A 21992-nucleotide genomic window follows, 5' to 3' on the forward strand; every position below is an offset into this window, starting at 1 on the left:
TCAACGAAGCTTTGCCTGTAGTATCCCTTGTAATTTCATTCCCCTGACTTCTACAGATACTGCATTCTTCACTAAGGTTTCTCTGCCATGTACCATAGATGAAACTATGAACCTGTACATTTAATAGACACAAATTAGGTGAAGGGTGAGAACTATTGCATTGTCCAATTGCCACAATGTAAAAACGAGCATACTCCACCCATCTCTAACTCATCCTGTGTGCCCACCAACACCCAAGCCCTTATAACTCCTGACAGCCTCCATTGGCCATGACCAACTTCCTTCAAAGTCAAGGTCAAGTGTTCATTTTTGTCCCACATCCCCACTGAGCTTTCTGGTTTTTGTTTCATGGATCTATATTGAATGGTCGTAAGGTGGAAAATTTATGACACAACATAAACAACCTGCATAAACAAACAGACATGACGTGGCGACTGTGTGAATGTTACAGATTTACCACTGTCAGGGGTAAGCAGAATTATGGGAATAGTCAAAGATTAGATTTAAGACTCAAAGCGAGTTTAACTGTGATAAAGACACCCATCCCATAATATCGTGACAGTTATGGCCCACTGAAATTTGCACCTATCCTTGTGTAAAATTTGCTTTTATTGGCTTAACACTCAAAAAGCCAATAGTCAAACTCGGTCCCTCGTGGGACTTTGTGTATATGTGTACCTGTTCAAAATAGAGGTCATGACATGTATGCCGAGTGTAAGTGACAGTGCAATTCCACCTTGAGTTAGAAGCCATTATGTGATAAGCCACACCAACTTCACCAATAAAAAACAAACTAAATTTTAACAAATATTTGGCCCAAGTGCATCAGACTCAATTAACCAGACTGGAATACAATTTTTGGAATTTGTGTTGTCCAATTTTGGACTATTTTAAGAATATGTTTGCAGACATAGTCCCTTACGTCTATTCATTACATGCACAAATGTTCAGGGTAATTGGACAAACTGTCATAGAGTTATGTCCAATTTTGTAGTATAGGCCATACATGCCATATTATGTCTCTATTTGGGCTACATTACGTATGTATGTATGTATGTATGTATGTATGTATGTACGTATGTATGTATGTCAGTCCAATGATTCTATGTCTTCTATGGGTAAGTCAAAAAATTTAAAAGGCTTAGGGAAGTTCTTGTGAAAGCAATGTCAGCTCCATATATGTAAATTTCATATGTTTTTTCATTCTTTTAGGACCTGCCATTGGGGACTTGAAAACTTTTGATCTTTCGGTCCAGCAATCCATTCAGACATACACAACCACACACAAATAAACAGACTCAATGAACCAAATTTGTTTTCCTGAAACAGAAAACCACAAGCACACACAAGCAGCTGACATAATACGCCTCTGCGGTTGCCTGATGTAATGAAATAAGGGCCAAATGCATTGTTGCAAACTTGAGCCCAGTGTTTAAAATGTCTGCACACTGGACAAAGGTTGTCATGGAAGTGCTCAAGCCTCATCCAAAGAGACTGAATCTTCGCAAAAAGGCTCAAATGGGCAGTTGTTGCATACAAAGAGAGGTGGGTGTTACTTGCGGTCCAATGAGCTACAGGTCTGCTCACTTAAGGTCAATGAGCTTCTGGTCAGCTTTCTCTGTCTTTCCGAATCCATTAAGTCTTGAGGAGTCTCCAGTCTTCGTTTTTCACCATCTCAGCTTCATCTGGCTTTTCGTTCGCAGACTAACAAGAGACCTTGCAGCTTTGATCAAATGGATAGCTGCCATGATCTAACAACAAGCTGGCATGTATGAATCCACGAAAAAGACACTTGATATTTCATCTTATAAGGACCATGTGTTCATTTTCATTTGATTTCATACTTGGCCTTTTTAATGTCAACAGCATCCAAGAGGTAAAGCCAGTAGGGTACCAATCAAGGCAAAGGGTAAAATATGACAACGGTCTCAATCTTGCTGCTTCGCATCTGCTGCATAAGTGGTATATTGGCGTTATAAAATGTAACATTTGCACTGGTCTTCATGGAATACGTTTTTATTCGCTCTACTCAATGTGTTATTAATGTACAAGTGAAACACCCTCAAGGAACCACGGAGGGCATGGCCATATCTTAGATGAGAAAAGGGGAGAGGGAGAAAGTTGCAATAAAACTGAAGTAAATCCCTCTGATACCATTTGGCAGACGGTCGCTTGATATACCTCAGGCTGGATATTAAAAATCTCAGATGGCCTGTCCAACTGACAACTTAATCCATTTAGAGACACTGAGTAAGCAGCAGGAAGCTGAGTCAGGGTCAGTGTACACAGAGGTCTGTCATTTCTCACACGAGGCACAATAAGTTTATCTGCGGTAATCTATCAGACGTGATTAAGAGTCAAACAGAAACAATAGAACGGCAGGAGGAGAATAAAATCATCCCATCTCGGTCTCATGATGATTAAATGTGCCGCAGCACGGAAGCTTATCCAGCTCTAAAGATATTCCACACACAAATACTTGAAAATAGAAACATTGTGTCATACATACTCTGTGAATTTCAAACAGAGAGACTGTAAGGACATTACTGACTTGACTCCAAAATAGAAGTTATGCACAAATCCTTGAATTGTGAAGGGTAGACAAAGTGACCTTTTGAAAATGGAGCGGCTCAATATGTTAATTAATAAGGACTTGTTCCAAGGTAGCACGAGATTGGCTGGGGGCACAGGAGTCTCGGTGACTTTCTTCTTAGCTCCTCCATTAAGACGGAGGAAGAAATTTGTTTCAAATGGGACACAGAGGTGTGGCTGTGTTTTAGATCATAGAAAAAGTTGTCATCCAAACATAATTTGTGACAAAAACTTGTAAACGACATACAGAAATGAAGAGAGAAAAGAGATGTTGAAGCATGGGAGCACGACCATTTCAGTAAGAGCTAAGTGATGATTAAGCTGAGCTTGTTGAGTTTTACGGCACAAATAGCCATCAAGGTGGCAGAGAAACCATAATGCCGGCTGTATTATTGCAATTTCTTAATACAGCTAACTACTTCGATATGATTTACCGTAAGAGGCTGTGTGCTTGATTACACAGTAGACAATTTGATATCCAAAAGATATCTCTCTCTGGGATGCCAGAACTTCCTCTGTCTTGAGCCTTCTGGAGTTGTTGTGGGCCTAATTCAATGAAACATCTGTGATGGGAGGCGCCTGCTTGATAACTCCAATGATACCTGCTGCTCTCATCCTTTTTCCCTCTAACATCCAAGCCATGTTTCTACAATGGAGCCCTCCCAAAATAGCTCAAAGGATAGTTGCATCAGATCAGAGCATACCAGGTAAAGACTACTATAAAAGTCATTTTCCAAGTCCTTTCAAATGATCATGAAACATAAGTCCCTTGTGACTTGTAGAAATTGTACAATAAGACATACACGTTTGTATTTATCCTTTGTATAACTCAAAACCTACTAAGAGTTTAATTATTTTATTTTAGCTTTCCAAAAATATCAACTCTGACAGGTGTCATTGTGCACCATCTACTGACTGCACTCACTTCCACCAAATTTTATGTGTGCATGCAAGAGAGAGACAGAGAGAAAGAGAGAGAGAGAGAGAGAGAGAGAGAGAGAGAGAGAGAGAGAGCACCCACTCTCTTGTCTTTTGTCCCTCTCACCAGTTCAAAAATGAGATCTAACCGAGTTCCTAATGAGCAATGAAATTTTGAACCAGACTGCATATGGACCGGTAGTTCAATATTGCCATCTTGTGGATAAAGTTGTCCATCATATTATCATGAACACTCCCGCCTGTTCCATTTTCCAAAATAGAGTGACTATTGTGGTTTTCACAACCCCTTCTCCAAAAATGGCAGTTGTTCTTGATTGTTGTGCTTTTTAATCTCATTTTCCATTTTGTACTCCATTCAGAAATATTCCTAACAATAGGTGTTTATAGTGTGTCTGTGGTAGCATATAATTTATGTTATTGTTTCTTCTATAGCATAGCTATAATATTCTCACAGGGACTTATGGTGTGTCTGTGGTACTCAGTAGTAAGTTTATAGTTACTATAGTTTGCTGTGATATATCTTTTCCTAATATTTTTTATAAAAAATATTATGCATATTATTATATTTTTATAAAAAAATATTATGGGATTATAAAATCCGGTTACCCTATGACAAAGTGAATATAGCCTACTACATAGTACGTCATGATAATGATTAATTCCACACTGAACAAGACAACTTTTAACAGGAACGCTCGATTTCAAAAAACAAGTTCACCGTTTTGTGGCTTTGCTAATTTTGCCGTGGACTGAACAAACCCTGTCTATGGGTGAGTTCGATTTCATTGACTAAAGTAATCCGGATGGGCGGAGTTCAGACATTTATTGGTTTTCTAAAGGTCTTAGATGCTCTTTGTTGAAAAGCAAACGCGCTATAAATTAATCAACACTCCGGCCACTGAGGGGGGGGGGCCGTGGCGCTAACAGTTTAGGTGTCAGTCTAATTGGTTAAAATCTCACTGTGAATGCACAGTGTTTGATGCTTGCTGAACGCCGCCCGCGTTGCGCCATTTTGAAAGTGTAATGCAGGGAGAGGCAGAGGCGAGGGAAATCTCAAAGTAGAGTGCAAAGTCTAGAAACCCTTACTAAGGATTTGCAATTTACTTTCTTTGGTTGAAAACTATTTCGTGCTATCTGTCTGGCTTGTGCCGAGGGCTTGTAAGGTCTTCCGAGTTACTAACCAGCACTCACAGCTTCATTCCTCCACTGCTCCTCGGTCAGAACCACCCAGCCAGCCCGAGTCAGCACAGCTCCAGTCCAGGGCCCAAGCCCGCTACCAAGATCCCCTCTCTCTGAGTCGCTCACCATGGCAGGTAAAAGTGCAAAGCAAAGCCTGTTATGGTGTCTGAGGCTTAGGTATTATTCAGTACAACAGTGCGTACCCTGTTTAGCACACCGATGATGGGTTTGTCTTTTCTGTTGTGACTAACGATGCCTAACTAGCTAACGCTAGCTAGCTACCTAGCTAGCTAGGTTACTAGCAAGATACTTGTGTGTCACTGACAGTAGTGTAAGTGTGTCCCGCGCGGATATCTCAACACACCCAACCCATTTCCTAGACTAGGGGATTTGCTACACTAGTGTTAATTTATAATTTGTTTGAAGTCAGATATGGCCTTGTTCTCATATTAATAACTGAGCCAAGTTAGCTCCAAGCTAACGCGTGCAAACTTGTCTGATGTTGGTGTTTCAAACTGGGGTTTGTGTTTCGTGCAGGAGCCGGTGGTGGGAGCAATGATGTGCAGTGGTGCTTCTCTCAAGTCAAAGGAGCGATAGATGACGATGTGGCTGAAGGTAAGTCCATGTGGTGGTCATTGATCAATTGCTAGCATCCATTGTCTGATTTGTCTGACGATTTGCATCCTGGGCAGGTTTGCACTAAGGTAGCGTGATTGTACTCTGTGAAACACATTATGTTTGGAGTGATGAAAACCATGGGTGTCATTGGTGTTTCGGTGACAGGAAGTGGTCAGGTGTTAGAGCATTACCTACTTCAGGTTGAGTGAAACGAGTCAGTGGTCTGGCCCATGCTGGTGGTTAGTTCAACGGGCCTATCCTAAACAGGTGAAATTTGTGGATTGTGTTCAGCACACAGCAGCTGGTTGAATGGCATTATTGTAGTAAACTGCAAAATCTCCATTTGTAAAATTCCTTAGAGTTGGAGATGTCCTTCGGGTTAGTTAATTGAAAAGATTCACTAATGTGGATTTGTTTAGTATTTCAATTGTTTGCCTACCATAAGGTAAACAGTTTTTGGAGAGAAATGTAAATCAGAATTGATTGATAGTGCCAGTTTTGGGCTTTTACAGGGAAAGGCTGAGCATTTGAGCATGTTGATCAGTTTGCGTGATCCAAATGTGTTTAGGCATCAAATACACAAATACTTTTATACAAAACCAAAGCAAGTGAGCCTCCTAGTTTTAGCTAGCAGGTGGAATGACAATGAAACTTGCCTTGCAGTGCGTGGTGCACTTTTATGTTTCTAATAACCATCTTGAAATTGAGACGTCAAAGTCATCTAGCCTATAGAACTTGTAATTGTATAGCCAATGTTCATGCAGTTCACAGTGATGCATAATACAAAGGAAACATGAAAGTAGTACCCATGATCAGGAGAGGTGATTGCATACAAAGTTTTTTTTTCCATATGAAGGGGAAGACTTTTGCCATGGAGGGAGTGGCAACCGGCCCTTGTCCCATTGTCCAATGAGTATATTCACAAGGGGCTGAAACACGTCTGTTTACAGTACGTGGTGGACGTATTTGTGTGTGAAGGACTACATGGTTGTTTACAGTAAGCTTTGCCTGAGAACAAGCATAAATGTGAGCCTCTCCTTATTGTGTCAATACACAAAGCAATACATAGACTTAATCGCAAGACTCAACACTACATTTGTGCAGTAGTTTTGTTTGACTCCTGCAAAAATACTCTCCTTCACCCCCCCCTTCTTTTGCACCCTTTGTCTTGTATGAGTGAGTGTATGGAGTCAGGTCGTATCAGGCAATTTTTGTGCCGTGTAAGAAGCAGAACAACTCCTGTTCGCCTATATTAAGGATAGCACTAGCTCAGATTTGTGCCAGCCTCAGATAAAGGATTGATTGTTGCATTGTGGGATCTGATGAGAATGCTCGTCTTGGAGAAGCGATAATGCTGAATAGCTGCAGATGGCAAGTTATTTTTCCTCCTGCTAAAGGCGAGTAGTAGACTGTTTCACTTACTTTACACTACTTCAGTATTGGATCTCATCTGAACATTCTATCAGGTTGTCAAAGCTGTTATTAGCAAACATCTGTACACAATTGTTCATATATCAGGAATTTTACTCACACTTTAAAAAATATTTCACATTGTAATATTTTCACTTATAGCATTTGGGCTCAGCTGTCATCATTAGAATTCAGCTTTCCTTTAACCGGTGTTCAAAGTCAATAATTGCAAACAGCAAAAATTACTTCTTGGAAAGCATGATCCTGGATACGGAATGGAGTAATATTAAGTGGGACTCAGTAGATTTGATGTGCTTATATCTGTGTTAGGGAGATTTGTGGACTACGTTTTCCAAACAAAAGTGAGTGGTGGGTTGACTAGATCGTCCAATTAAGGTGGATGCCCATTTATGAACTGCTGTAGTAGTTTCAAAAACGTGAAAGTTTTCTGCCAAAGTGATATATCAGTGATATATCAAAATGGTTTGATAGATTGTGATCGCAGAAAGTCATAAGAATCTTTGTCAAAATAATTTAAGGAAGTCAAAAACTTCTCACTGTTAACAAAAAAAACTTAAGACAAAAAACAGAAAAAGACAAATACAGCCTATTAGTGTGTACATTAAGTCATATCAGTTGGACACAATAGGCTCCATAGTGCAATACTGATTCATTGCAGAAACAGGGCATGTCAACATGTGCTTTACTACATGCCAGCACAACTGGAGAAAAGAAAGAAAATCATTTGAAGATAATCTAATTGCAATACCTCTTTGACAGCTGACATCATATCCACTGTTGAATTCAACCACTCTGGGGAGCTACTAGCCACTGGGGACAAGGGGGGTCGTGTCGTCATCTTTCAGCAGGAGCCAGAGGTAAGTTGGTATGACTCATCAGGCTTGAACTAAATCTGGACTCATCAAGTATTGGCTTTCATATAGACAAATCCATGATTTTATATTGGTGAAGGTGTTTATACACCACAGAAAAAATATGTCAGTTGATACTGTTGATGAGCCTGCTCATCATACATGGGAGCTGAGAGGTTGACGCTTGCTCTCAGCATCAGTCTATTTCTGTCATGATGTGACTCAGAATCTGTGGTCTATGGTCTGTCATTGTATAGAGTAAGAATCAGCCACAGTGCCGTGGAGAGTACAATGTTTACAGCACCTTCCAGAGCCACGAGCCTGAGTTTGACTACCTGAAAAGCCTTGAGATTGAGGAGAAGATCAACAAGATTCGGTGGTTGCCTCAGAAGAATGCAGCGCAGTTCCTTTTGTCCACAAATGGTTAGTAAAATATTGTTGTATTGTAATTTAAGGGACTCACTGGAGTAATTATAATGACTTGTTGGCATTTAAGCTATTTTCAGCTAAAACCTGTCCGTCTGCCCTCTGGAGGCACCAGTGGGCAGTCAAGTGATAACAATTATATTCACTCCTTTTCATCTGTCACCGAACACAAATTTGCCATGATCTCTGCTGTTTCTTGTTGGCAGACAAAACCATAAAGCTGTGGAAAATCAGTGAGCGAGACAAGAGACCAGAGGGCTACAATTTGAAGGAAGAAGATGGGCGCTTTAGAGATCCCAACACTGTCACAACACTACGGGTGTGTAGAAATGGATATATCCATGCTAAATGCTACATCCTCACACATAAACTATATTACTGTCCCAGTGATGTTGAATGTCTACTGTAGGGATGCAGCGATTACCCAGTGTCACTATTAACCACGCTTTAAAACGCCACAGATTTCTAACCGTAAGCATTTTAGAAGCTGCGGTATCTCCGTCTACAGTTATGGTCGTGAATGCAACCTTGAGTTCGAATGAGATTGCGGCTGTCAAAACTTGTGAATCCCGTTGTTTGTATGGGGGCTAACAGAGAGGCGACAACATCCCAGTCTTATATCCACCAAAAAGTGCCTTAAATCAGCATTTTGGATACCTCAAAAATTACCAGGGGTTTGTTGAAGAAAACTGATATCCAATTTGCAAAACATGCCAATGAAGAGTGGATGCCAATGGGTCAAACACATTTAACTTGCTATAGCATCTTCCAGATCACCATCATCCGTGCATGATCAAGTCAAGGTAATAAAAGCAAGGTGAAATCTGTTTAGCTTGGTGGCAGTTTGCTTAATGAAACGTAAAGCTAGTGGGGGATTAAATATAAAATTGCCACTTACAATCAACGAAGTAGCAGTGAATTAAGAGTTGGGCTTTCAATGTACCATAAGCCAACATCAACAAAGCTGTAACTGCAGAGTTGCAGCATCCATTAATTACTTTGCATTTTAAAAATCTCTACCAAAACGGCTGTAATCTCGTTCAAATAAAGTTAAAGTATTCCATCGTTTATTCTCATCAGCGTGTCTTCCAGTTGTTGCGGGGCTGTCTGTCTCAGCCGTCAGAAGTTGTTTAGTGCAATCATTCACTTCCCGTTTGCTCATTCCCATACTTTTTCCCACCATATTTAAATGTGTTTTCAATAAAGAGTACATGTTTTTTTTTTTTTTTTGCAGGACCAAAATAAATGTTCTGGAAAAACACAATAAAACCTTAAATTATAAAATGCTCATTTGATTTTCCCCGTCCTTAGTGTTGTAAAAATAAATAATTACTGCATAATAATCATAAAATCGTGACTATAATTTTTTCTCACTATAATTGCACCATCAAAATCTCAAACCGTTGCATCCCTACTCGACTGTCTATTGTATGTCTTGCTCTGTTAGAGCCTGTTGTCCATGTACTATTATCAGTAAGCATCATGATCCAGTGCAAATTGTTGTCTCTGCACCAGTGCCACAAAGGCACATTCCTGGGAATTTATTGTACTTGGTGAAAAAATTGACTCCTGATTTCTATTCACAATCACAAAAATCTGTGATGGAGGACTATGGAAATATCTACTCTCTTTCTCTTGACACTAATCGCGCCCCTCTCCTCAGGTGCCAGTGTTCAGGCCCATGGACCTGATGGTGGAGGCCAGCCCCAGACGAGTGTTTGCTAATGCTCACACCTACCATATCAACTCCATCTCAGTCAACAGTGATTGTGAGACCTACCTGTCTGCAGATGACCTTCGCATTAACCTATGGCATCTGGAGATCACTGATCGCAGCTTTAGTATCCTTTATTGTTTTCTAATTCCATGCAGACATTGTGTTCAATAGGCTTTATGATTCATGTCAACCTCTTCTTCTGAAGTGATGGCTGCTATCTTAATACCAGCTTGATCATGAAAAACTTCAAAATATATTTTGTTCTCTCTGAAGAATTGCTGTGGTTCCTCAGCTAAAGAGTTGGAAAACGTTTCGCTTTAGCCCCTTGACCTACCTCACTTCTTCAGACATTGTTGACATAAAGCCAGCTAATATGGAGGAGTTGACGGAGGTGATCACAGCAGCGGAGTTCCACCCCAACCAATGCAACACTTTTGTCTACAGCAGCAGCAAGGGCACCATCCGCTTGTGTGACATGAGGGCATCGGCGCTGTGTGACCAGCACTCCAAAAGTAAGTTGATCTAGTCTGCGCTCTGTGCCTGCAGGTGAGGTGTCGACTGCTGAGGTGTGAATGTGGTGAGGCTAAGGAAAGGGGATATTGGAGGGTGAGATAAAAGTTGTGCATGTCACGTGAAATGGAGCATAGCCTTACAACAATTCCAACATGTCCAAGGCTATTCATGGCAGAGTATATTGACGACACGTGACACATCCTTGTCTTTTATCAGTGTTTGAAGAGCCAGAGGATCCAAACAACCGCTCGTTCTTCTCTGAAATCATCTCGTCTATCTCTGATGTCAAGTTCAGCCACAGTGGACGCTACATGATGACCCGTGATTACCTGTCTGTCAAAATCTGGGATCTCAACATGGAGACCCGGCCAGTAGAGACATACCAGGTCTGTATTTGTCCACATGTTAAGAGAAAGATAATTTTCTTGCTTCAGATGCAAGTTCCTGCAGATTGATTTGCCCCAAATCAGTCCGTTGGTCCTCCACAAGGGGGAGGTGTTTTACAAAAGCCATAACCAAAAGATTCAGGTCATTTGTTATGTGACGTTTTCACCCTTGTATAGTTGCTGACTGTGTAACTACAGCATTACTTTCTTCTAACAGGTGCATGAATATCTCAGGAGTAAGTTGTGCTCACTCTATGAGAACGACTGCATCTTTGACAAGTTTGAGTGCTGTTGGAATGGGAACGACAGGTGGGCACCTTTTCTCTAATATGTACCATCAGGGTTTATACTTACCATTTGGAGAAGAGTTGTTACTTTGGTAGTGGTCACCATTGTGAAAGCAAAACCAAGCATGCATTTGTGACATATGCGTTATCATTTTCTTCATCATGCCATTGCAATGCCCCAGACAGGCAAAAAGCATGACATGCTGACAAGATTATTTGGGTTGTCCCCTCATTTGAAGACACTCAAGCCAGCAACACGGGCCTTATCAATTACTGTCGTTATCTGCTCCCTGCAGAGCGTAAGGCTGCCCTCGTTCAGAGTGGGTGGCAGAGGGGTTTATCTGCTCGTAATGGTAGAATGATTCTGCTCGTTCTTTCACTCACCATCGACACTTACCATCCAGGAATATAGCTAAGACTGATGTTGCTCATTCCTCACTCCTACCTTGTTCCTCTGCAGCGTTGTGATGACTGGCTCCTACAACAACTTCTTCAGGATGTTTGACAGAGGCTACCGGCAGGACATGACCCTGGAGGCGTCGCGGGAGAACAGCAAGCCACGGTCTGTCCTGAAACCTCGCAAAGTGTGCACAGGTGGGAAGCGCAAAAAGGATGAGATCAGTGTAGACAGTCTGGACTTTAACAAGAAGATCCTCCACACTGCCTGGCATCCCCTGGACAACATCATTGCGGTGGCCACCACCAACAACCTGTACATATTCCAGGACAAACTGAACTAGCATTCAATGAACCGCTCAGATCCCAGTTTCCACTTAAGCCCCACTGCTCTGATACACACCTAAAAACATGATCTGTTTTGATGGCTATCTTAGGCTGAATCCCCTTGTCTTGACTACGGAATCTGCCCTTGCTTATTTTAGTATTGCATATGTGACTGGCCGATGCACTCTGTCAACAACAAACATAGTTGCAATCGCATAATACATCCCATCAGGCCCACACAAGCGCATTTCCAAGTGCAGTCAAAATATGCAGGACCAGGGTCCGTACTTCTCAGTCCAGACTTTGGGATTCAGTGTTATGGGATTCCTCTGGTAGGAGCACTCCATTCACCATGCTACCATACTGCAACTCTTGTCCACTACATCCCAAACCAAAGGGAAACAATGTTTTTTGAATACACTTATTTGGCTATTTTTCTATTATTTCATTATTATTTGGTGCCATCATGACATGATTCATTTGTATGTCATACCTACCAAGTGTTTATATGTTTTTGTAGCTACCGAGTTTCCTGAGTTTGGGTAGGGATTTGTTTCAACTGTTTTCTCATCATTCTGTCACAAAATTCAGTTTTTCGTATTGGCCTGGAATACTGCAAATACAAGCTGTCAACACTCCATTTTTGCCCCAGTTATGTGTCAAGTTGCCAAGTTGACTTACCCCCTTCTTCCCTAATGTACAGTACGCGGACACGAGACTGGCATGCATATGTTCGGCAGGGTTTGTGGGCTTTGGGAGTAGAATGGAGACTAATCGTGGCAAAATAAATTAGTCTTATACAGTCTGAGGTTATAGTCGAGGGTGAAGCTGTCTGGTAAGCATAGTGGGAAACATACTGAAGTGATTGAAGGCACGATGGCTCAGAACGAGGGCTTACGTACAGCTGTGGAAGGTCAGTGGAGTTCTCTCATGGTCTGTGGCACCAAAGTTTAGTCCTGCTGCCAACTTCCCCACAAAGCCCGTAGTGTTGTCGCTGATTGATCGATCGCTTTACCCTCTGGAACTAGTTTTTGTTTGTAGAAGTTTTTTATGATGTTTTGTACTGTACCTGGCAAAAGAGAAGAATAATCACTATAGCTGGTTTATTTTTGTATGAATTAAGGCAATAGGATTACAGTCTGATCACTGTAGTTTCTTTAGCTGTCTATGTTGGACTGATCTGTAGACGGAACGAAGGTTGCCTGGTTTGGTGATCTTTTGTCATATGACTCTGGAACAATTTGTTCATTCCGGCGGGTATTTGGTTGAAAGCTAGAGAACGTTTATGTGACATCAAGGAAGTCTGTTGTTTCCAATGTTGGATGTCCAAAGAAAAGTATTTTCAGGTGTCAGTACCTCTGTAGTCATAAGCACTATAACGTTTATTTTTTAATTTGGCTTACTGTAACTGTTATATAGAACTTATTTGGATGCTTCTGAGTTAGTTTGGAAATTAATTTGGATCTTTAAAGTTCCGTCTGTGTGCCATGGTTGTGTTTATGAATCATTTTGCTCGCTGTGAAAGAATAGGCCCTTGTAGGCCTAAATGGGAAAGGCATTTTAATCAACTTGTAATGTGTTAAACTGTTAAATCTGGTTTACTCTGAAGTTAGTCAAGGTAATTGACTAGCTGGAGTTACTGATTCTGAATTATTGTATGAATTGAAATGTATTCTCTCTCCTGTGATGCAGGGCTGGTTCTCCTATAAATGCTTGTTAAAAAGGAGAATTTGTGAAGCACTTGGTTTGCAGGCATTATTTTATGGAACCTGTCTGTGCTGGCTTGGGAAAATACTTCAAACATACAGCAGCACTTTCTGCTGTTTCTTTACTACCCTATGCTTCAGTCACATGCTGCCAATTCTTTTCTGGAGCAAGCAGGTTGATTATAGCACAATTATTTTTTTTCTTTCTTTCTTTAAAACACCTTTGGATGACAAATTAAGCCATTGGATCAGGGCATGAAACTTCTTGGTCCACTGGATCATATTTATGTAAGTTAACATGTTTCACTCCTACTTTAGAGAAGTTCGAGAATTGATTCCCACTCACTAGCAATGCCACCAATATAAACACCACTTCTAATGGCCTCCATAGGGTGGTGTTATGCTACTGTCGTGAGTGTCGCCTCCTCAGGGCTCTGGGTAATGTCCTCAAGTCATGAGACACTTGATCTCGTTTTTGTTTTGCAACTTTTTGAAGATGATTATTTCTTTGTTCTCCGACTCAAGAACATGTGAGGGTCAGTTAACATTTTTTGCCTCATGTCATACGTACTTAAACCTGCCTAATGTGGCACCCTTATCCCATTCCACTGTCACACACATTGCATCAGGACAGTACAAGCTGGTAGCAGTTCAGTAAGGATGCTCCAATCAATTAGCCACTGACCAATATTGAGAGTTATCTATTCAAAATATGAGCTCAGTGATCAGCCTTGTCTGATCTAGTGGAAAAACATCACCATACGAGAGCGGAGAAGCTGTTTTTTGACTGAAACATCCATCCAAAGCAAAGCATTTAATAATTTCACTGTTCAGATTAACTCAACAACTTGCCCAAAGTGGTTTTATGTTTTGTTTTTTGGTTTTTTATTTCTCAAAAATTAGATATGTGAAAAAATCGTACTTTGTATTACAAAAATGGTATTGGATCAGTATTGTCAAATTTTCTGTTCAAACAAAATCTACTAAATTAACGTCTTAAAAACATCCCAGTCTGTGAATCTCTACAGTAGACACAGCTGAAATGGTTATCACACACTATATGAGGGGGTGAACCTTCTTCAAAAACAGTCACTGATATTGCGAAAAATAAACGACTAACCAATAATCTTCTTTTTTTTCTCACTTTCCCCACACTGTCTTCATAGCTATTGTGCAAGGCTATGGTGCAAGACCACAAAAATGTTGTTCAGAAGAGCCTTATTGCCTTTCTCATAGCATTAGAAGAAATACGATAATCAAGTACGTTTCTTGAACTTACTGGCACCTACTGGCCAGACAGGAGACTGCTCAGGGGAATTACAGCTGCTGTGTGATCAAAACCTTGTATCTTCAAGAAACCAACTTTTCAGGAATTTATAAGAACAGCCTTATTTACAGATTGATGACCGTGCATTTTTGAAATTTTTATCATGGCTTTTCAATGGGTTTCATGAGCCCTGGGTTGATGAAACCTGCCCTACCTATAAAGGACCATGAGATCTCCAGTTCAAGTAAAAACATGAAAGTCACCGAAATTGGAGTTATGAGGTTTTTCCACGACAGCAGCATTATATACATGTATAATGTGTCACAGGAGTCAAAACAAAATGCACTTTTATTTTTGTGAATTTCATTGATTTGTATGTTTTTGTTTATTTCTTTCAAGGGGCTCTTGAATAAAGATTGTAGGAGATTTTTGGCGATCTGTTGAAAAAAGAAAAAAAAAACTCAATACAAAAGGTTCACTGTATAGCTCTGTTTGTCTTTGTCAAATGGAATAAAGTACAATTTAGGTGCAAAGTAATAAAGAATTTCAAACCTGAATTCTGAATAAAATGATTAACCTGATTCATGATTTGTGTGTAGAAGATACTGCAAATTTATACAACGGCCATCTCATAAAGAGAAGAGAGAAAAAAATGTATATACATCAAGTAAGCTAATTGAAACCACATAAAATGGTAAGTCAGTGTATCTTATTTCATCCCCAAAGCAGAAATCATCTACAGTATTGTCATTCAACGCCAACGTGTTTTCAAACCCCTGCAGTGGTGACTGATAATACTGAACTTCAACCTTAACCTTTGCTTCTACAAGACCCTGAAGACACATTGCACATCCCTCTGCTGGCCTTCCACACCATTCCTCTTAGAGCCATCTTGATAGCCAAGTCTATGATATAATGTGATTATCAACTTGCTAAGAGAGCTGGGGGCAGATATGTGTTAGTTAAATATCTCCAAGAAAAGTAATCAACACGCATAAAATGCAAAATAGGGGCAACACAGTCACACTGAGCAACACAATGAAAAACTGCCTCCCTCTTCTCTAACTAAAACTGTTTTTATCAGAGAAACACTGCCTTTACTGCAGTAACACTACGAGTCACTCCTCATTGCAAATCCCCTGACCTTTTCAGCAATGGTGATTTATCCATGATGAAATCTCAGGCTCTTGATTATTATTTGCTTGGGGGACACATGGACGCTCCATAGAGGGATATCCATGTGTCCTCTAAGCAAATAATTATAAAATAATTGTACATAGTCTTTATCTGCCTTCCACCCTTCTAGGATGCCCAATCGTGGGAACAGGTCAATGTCACTTGCCTGAAGTCCAGTAGGATAGTTTCTAAGAGTGCTCTCTTCTTCTGTTAGAGCTTTCTGAAATGTGTTGTGCATTTGACCCACTGCTTATCACTGTACATTATACAATAAAAAATACGTTCATCTTGCCTTTTTGCTCAGCCTGCCCAAAAACAGCAATTACAGCACCATTGTCCATACATCACATGATATCCAAATAAGAGCATTCTTAAACTTCAACACCAACCCTTGTATGGGACCAGGAGGGAACCGGGGTTTCAGAACCACAATTGCCCCCAACCTACAAACAATCTACAGGAAACACTGCTAAAAGATACACAAAAAAGAAGGAAAAGAGCAAGTCAACAGTTCTTCAATTGAAAAAGTTAAAAAGGCTTTATTGCATGGCTAATTCATACTGAATTTGTTAAAAACTCCAACATGTTCTGGCAATATGGCTTCATCAGGGAGTAAAAGGACAGCTCATCACTTATCAGTCATATGTATAACTTCCCAAGGAAGCAGAGACATCTTGTTGTGAACCAATCAGAAAACAAAGCCATGGTAAACCTATGTACAACAGGCAAAATGTAAAGATACAAAACAAAAAATATATATAATAGAGCGATATATGCCTGCCTCCCCACATAAGTAGTATAAATCTAGCCAAACCAGCAGCTGGTTGAAGAGCAGATGTTGGAGGTAAATGGGGCAAACCTGCCTCCTATCATCAGTCTTCAAACCCTAAACAGGCTCAGATAGACAAGGGAGTCAGTCCTCCCAGGTCCAGCACCCCATAGATCAGCTGGTCAGAACCTAATCCTTGCATGACCAAATGTCATGCAGAAAACTCACCATAATGAACACCACCCAAAAAATTCTATCGCCCATTTCCAATTTCTACTACAGACAGAGACAGAGAGAGAGAGACAAATTCCCATCACTGAGTCTGTCTGAGTCTCTTGTCTGTCTGGACCATGGGTCTGGACTCTGGACCGATTTTGCGCCTGCGCACAACGTAGTTTGTCTGCGTGTCATGTTGATGAATGCTGAAAACTGGGTAGTCAACATGTCTACCGCCGCTGCTCAACAAAACAATAACGAAGAACCGGGGCTACACGGTATGTACCACCGTCAATTTTATCGCGTGTTGTGTTGTAAGGCGTTGTTTACACATTTCTCATGGATGTGCGTGTTTTCCTAGAGAACAATCGTGTAATGAAGATTTTATTGTAAAAGTTATATCGGGTATGGAATTTCCTCTTCTTCTGGGCGGGGTGGAGGGTGATGTTGACTAACGTCACCACGAATGAGCCAATTGAGTTGCTCCAAATGTTTGATTGATAGATTTTCAGCCAACCAGCTACATATATTTGCGTTGGGTGGGCTCTAGCCAAAATAAAAACAACTTTGGGACAAAAGACGAAATAAACGTACCTTTCAATGCTATCGTTTAACTGACCGTAATATCAATATGTTTCTCTGTGTGATTGATTTTGCCTTTTTATTCAGCATGCCACAATTTTCCTAATCAAATGTAAATAACAAAGGAAAATAATGTAAGGATGTTAGCTCGAGTGTCTGCAGAGTCACAGTTCCTAAACAGCTTTTCAAAACACCAAAGTGGGACAAGGTGAATTCAGACTCAAACGGTAAACGGAAGAACTGAAAACGTTCGGGGCATTCAGCCTCGAATGGGAGTAGAAAACCGGGAGGTCTGCCTTGCATGTTAACGTTACAGTGTTACACAGACAACAGCGACATGCTTGGTTAAATTGTCTCCCATTGCATTTCCCTGCAGTTATGCAAGAGCTCGCATGGGAACCGCTCTGATGTGAAACACTTATTCTCTGTGTAGCTAGTCACTCATGCACACTTATGCTGCCCAATGACACGAATTGAATTTCATTTGTATCGAGCCCAAGACGAGAAAAACGCCTTCTCACACCGTCCCAAGGTTTACATTCTGTGCTCACCCAGGCCTGCTGGCTTTCACAGATTACATAACTCCCCTCCTGCCTGGATGTGCAAGCTGTTTGTGGGGCAGTGGCACAAAGAAATATATGCTACCCTGGATGCAGTGCGCACCCAGTTCATTTAGATTCATAATGCATGGTGCAGGAAATGTAGGTTAGCTGTTTCCGTCTGATAGGAGACAGAGTAGACATATCATGTGTTTCTGCATGGTTTTAGACCTACTGACTGTCATGATCTGCACTAACACAAGCTTAATTTATGCGTCTTGCTCCCTCTCGATGGCTGTGTCGCTCAGGCTCTTGGGTAGAGCTGGAGATGAATGGGAACACAGGGGCACAGGGCGTGCAGACCAACGCACCAGCGACACCCGCTGCAGACCAAATAAACGCAAACGCTGAGAGCAGTCAGACCCTACAGCCCATGGAAGTGGTGCCTGAGGAGATAGATGAAAGCTTGGTTGGAGGATTGGAGCACGTGCCGTCGTCCTCCTCTATCCACAATGGAGACATGGAGAAGATCCTGCTGGACGCACAACATGAGTCCAGCCAGAGCAGCTCCTCCTGCGATAGGTAGGGGTAAAGGGCAGAAAAGTGTGTTTGTATGTATGGAGGGAATGTGGGCTTTTTCTGTCTTTTATTTTTTGTTCTTACCACATGGTTTATATTTCATTCTTTCTGTTGCCTCAGTCCTCACAGGCCGCCAAGTCCAGATCAGGATGAGGGTCAGATAACCTTTGATGTAGAGATGTCAAGCACAAGAGACAGCCAGGTAAAATATAAAAATTATACCCCTCTCAGTTGTTTTCGTTTGACCTTCAGTCTCTATTGCTTTTACACTACACAATGTGTGTCATTTGCAGTCAGAGGAAGAGGGTGCAGAGAAGGACAGAGAGGAAGATATCCTGATGAATAAGGGAGTAGACTGGGTTGCCGATTGGTCCAGCAGACCAGAAAACATTCCCCCAAAGTAAGCAGACTCCAGACTCGCGCTTCCAGCTTCATCCATTGAGAAGCAGATGGTGGCTCAAAATATTTCGCTGAATGAATTGTGTCTTTATTGACTGATTGACTGATTTGATCATTCCTTCCAGGGAGTTCCACTTTAGGCACCCCCGACGTTCAGTATCTCTTAGTATGAGAAAGAGCGGGGTTATGAAGAAAGGCGGCGTCTTCTCCGCAGAATTCCTCAAAGTCTTCATTCCTTCCTTACTCATCTCACACATTCTCGCTCTTGGCCTTGGGTAAGAATCTGTACATTCACTTTGAAACTTTCAGGAATGTCATTTTATTCATTTTGTGAGAATTTGTTTAATTTCACGCATTTTGTGGATTGTTTTTTGCCTAGGGTGTACATTGGGAAGAGAATTGCCACAGCCTCCACCAGCTCTTACTGAATAGAAAATGAAGCAGTGCCTGGATGTCGTGTTCTCCTGTCTACAAGTCATTCAAACATCCTCCTGTGCTCAAGCCTTCTCTCATCCGCCGCCTCTGTCGTATGCCTACATTCCCCCCCCCGATCCACATTGGAGTCTGTCACATTCTAGATTTAGTTATAGGACACGTTGCATAATGTGGTTGCACTCCTTCACATGTTGACACCGGGCGGTATTGCATCCAACAGTTGTCACCATTATGAATCCGATAGATAACAGCCCCTGCCTGAGCTAGAGAATATTATATTAGTCATCCTATCCAACGAAAAAAAAAATAAGTGACTTGGATTTGACGTCAGATGGCTTCAGGGTTTGGGATTTTTCTCTGAAATTTCTATACTTATGTTTTTGACAGAGATGTTATGTCATAAGTAATCTGGCCTTTCTCCCAAGACGCATATCTCCACTGGTCTCCCAGTAGGCAGAGTGCTCGTACCAAAAATATGCGTTGCGTCTGTGATGCAAAATAATTCAATTGGCTCTGGGAGTAGAAGGGATTTTTTTTATTTCCCTGACTTTTTGAGCTTAATATTCATGCCGCAGTTATAGGGAGAAACAAATAAAGCTGCACAGTGGGATTCGTTTTTAAATTCCACACATTTTTCCTTGCAGAAGTTGTATAATATTGACTGATTGTTTTTAAGCTTTGGTTTTTTGAAGGTTGGGAAGCTTAAACGATGATGCAGTGTGTAGCTCCAAAATTTTCCAATAGGGAGTGTTGGTGTTTGGATAGATTTATGATAGTGGAAAATAAGCTGGATGAAAAATTACCAGGCCATATGCTATTTTTGTTTCTTTTTGCCTACATATCTTTTTCATTAACATACAATACAGCAGCGATGGCAAAGTGCCAAATTTGTATATCTTTCACCTCTGCACATTGGTGATTTATCTTAGACTTTTTTGATTTTCTGATATGTTGAGATATTTAAATAGATGTGAAAATAATTCAAGCTGTGACCTGCCCCATGTAATAGATACCTTTTGACATTGTATAATTTGTTTATACACTTTTATTTGATGTCCATGCACAGTATATCTAATGCATTGCAGCAGTAAGTAATGTTTGTTTTTGCTTTTTGTTTAACAGCTGCCATATGATAATTGCTGGACTGGCAGTGGTAGAAACCACCACAGAGAAAGACACTTCCAGGGGTCTCATTTAAGAGTGTTATCTGATTTTATTCTAGTTTTCACTGTGCAATCATTTCAAACAGTGATACAAACATAAGAAAATAATGTCTGTAGAACTCATAGAGTAAGGATGGAGATATAAATTAGTTTTAGTTTTTGATATATCACAGAAAATCAAAGTAACTCCCTGATTTTGACATCATGATAACTTTATCATAAATCACAACTCTGGGTTGGATTTGTCGTAAGCACAAACTGTGTAAGAAACTTGCACGTGAGGCAATAGCACTCCACCTCTGTCATTTAATTGCCTGGTTGTGGAGAGTGGAATGGGTATGACAACATTAGATGGGTGCGATGAAGTTTTGGCTGCCTCTAATCCTGGTTGTTTGCATGCCTTTCAACTTGATACTAGCACATGTCTAGTCTAGATTCATTGTGTTGCATCTGAGAGGTCAGGTTTATCCTTCTGATCATATGTACATTGTTGCTACTTTTTTTTTTTTTTTTAACCTGATAGACCAAACATTGCTTGTTCATAGGAAGGGCAGGCCCTCAGAAATGTCAAGTATTATTCAAGTATTATCTCATTCAAGCAGTGATAAAATAAGTAGCAAGGATTGAAGGGTGTGTTAAAATTGCTAGATTTATTGTCATCATATTGGAAAACTAACATTAAAATGTAAAATTGCTCACAATTCTATGTGGTGGTGTTTTAAATCTTTACAACTATAAATAACTAGGTATTTAATGCCAGAATGAATTATCAATGCATAATATAAGATAAATACAAGACTTACAAATAGTGATTGTATGTGTCCAGAGCAAAATAGCATGGGTGATTCTTGACAGCATGTGAGGAACTTGACAGCATGAGATAAATCTGTCTGTGTAGCCTGTTTACTGAAGTACAGCAAAATCACGTGTTAATCTAATTGAGGATAAGGGTTTGAAAGTCATTTTACAGACAGGTGTGTGGTCACTTAATCCAGGGCTTTCCAAACCTTTTTCCTGTAAAGAACGCCTAGATCAATATGCTTTAGACCACAAAACACCATTAGATGAAGTGTTTATCCCAGGGACTCGCATCTGTCCATAGTAGGTGGTGAGATAACAGTGGAGAGGGTGAAACCACTGATCATTCTTACAATTATCTCATTGTGTCAGCTTCTTGTGAACAAAAATAAGATATAACTGAACTAATTGTTATTTTGCTGGGAACCCTTCCAAGGACCTGCGGGGGTCCCTGGAACCTAGTCAGGGAACTGGATTGTAACATTTTAATTTCTATTCACTAACAAGAGTTTGCAAATGAATTTCAAATATGACTGCTTTCTGTCAGGTATATCTCCAAAAGACATTGATCTGACTGAACCAGTCAATTAGGCGGGTGAGAATTAAGCTGTTCACTTTACACATATGAGATGAAACCATATGAAACATCAAAGCAGCATGGATCTGTAGCTGAGCAGGGCGGGGCACTGCGCATGCGCGGT

At 40.7% G+C, this 21992-nt stretch overlaps 2 protein-coding genes across 3 annotated transcripts; both read left to right on the forward strand.

The window, feature by feature from the left end:
- The first annotated feature begins 3647 nt into the window (after positions 1-3647).
- ppp2r2aa (protein phosphatase 2, regulatory subunit B, alpha a) lies at positions 3648-15185 on the forward strand. 2 transcript variants are annotated; one of them, XM_071533759.1, is made up of 10 exons: positions 4568-4844; positions 5248-5325; positions 7519-7616; positions 7868-8033; positions 8243-8355; positions 9700-9877; positions 10101-10265; positions 10483-10652; positions 10870-10961; positions 11400-15185. In XM_071533759.1, exons 1-10 carry the CDS (start codon positions 4838-4840, stop codon positions 11677-11679), a joined length of 1347 nt encoding a protein of 448 aa, XP_071389860.1. In that variant the 5' UTR covers positions 4568-4837; the 3' UTR covers positions 11680-15185. The 2 variants fall into 2 exon arrangements, with proteins under 2 accessions (XP_071389869.1, XP_071389860.1); XM_071533768.1 differs by lacking the exons at positions 4568-4844; positions 5248-5325 and adding an exon at positions 3648-3673 and having other exon boundaries at positions 7517-7616.
- Positions 15186-16996: 1811 nt separating this feature from the next.
- bnip3la (BCL2 interacting protein 3 like a) lies at positions 16997-21186 on the forward strand. The gene is made up of 6 exons (XM_071533800.1): positions 16997-17074; positions 18226-18499; positions 18617-18698; positions 18790-18896; positions 19021-19170; positions 19275-21186. The coding sequence occupies exons 1-6, from the start codon at positions 17023-17025 to the stop codon at positions 19321-19323; spliced, it is 714 nt and encodes a 237-aa protein (XP_071389901.1). The 5' UTR covers positions 16997-17022; the 3' UTR covers positions 19324-21186.
- The last annotated feature ends 806 nt before the right edge of the window (positions 21187-21992 follow it).

Source organism: Centroberyx affinis, unplaced genomic scaffold, assembly GCF_046629955.1.
Source record: "Centroberyx affinis isolate AG114_WGS23_722 - 3 ecotype Tasmania unplaced genomic scaffold, CSIRO-AGI_Caff_v1 ptg000168l_1, whole genome shotgun sequence".
In the NCBI taxonomy this organism is placed as follows: Eukaryota; Metazoa; Chordata; class Actinopteri; order Beryciformes; family Berycidae; genus Centroberyx; species Centroberyx affinis.